General features: G+C 37.2%; 1 protein-coding gene and 1 pseudogene across 1 annotated transcript in view; both read left to right on the forward strand.

The window, feature by feature from the left end:
* The window catches only part of LOC119594107 (sialin-like), a gene marked incomplete in the record, with an annotated part of 175,421 nt that overhangs the window by 101,869 nt on the left and 73,302 nt on the right, over positions 1-250 (forward strand). Inside the window, 1 exon segment of the mRNA XM_037943164.1 lies at positions 159-246. Within this exon segment, the coding sequence (XP_037799092.1) occupies positions 159-246 (88 nt within the window).
* Positions 1-250, forward strand: part of LOC119594277 — a 79,615-nt pseudogene that overhangs the window by 5,043 nt on the left and 74,322 nt on the right.

The raw sequence follows: 250 nt of genomic DNA on the forward strand, positions 1-250 counted from the left end.
TCACTAATTTTTTCTACAAGTATCACAATGAACACTAGACGATACATTCTTGTCTTTTGCTTTATTTATGCACATTTCTTTAATGTTTGCCTCATAATATGCATCCATTTATGCTTTATGGTTATGAGTCTTACATATACCTATCTTTCCATTATCAGGGAGTGACAATTCCAGCCTTCTTTTCCCTTATGGCAACATGGTTCCCGCCTGAAGAGAGAGCCAAGTTTGGGCCACTGATAAAGGGAGGTAA

The sequence above is a fragment of the Penaeus monodon genome, chromosome 33 (assembly GCF_015228065.2).
Source record: "Penaeus monodon isolate SGIC_2016 chromosome 33, NSTDA_Pmon_1, whole genome shotgun sequence".
Classification (NCBI taxonomy): Eukaryota; Metazoa; Arthropoda; class Malacostraca; order Decapoda; family Penaeidae; genus Penaeus; species Penaeus monodon.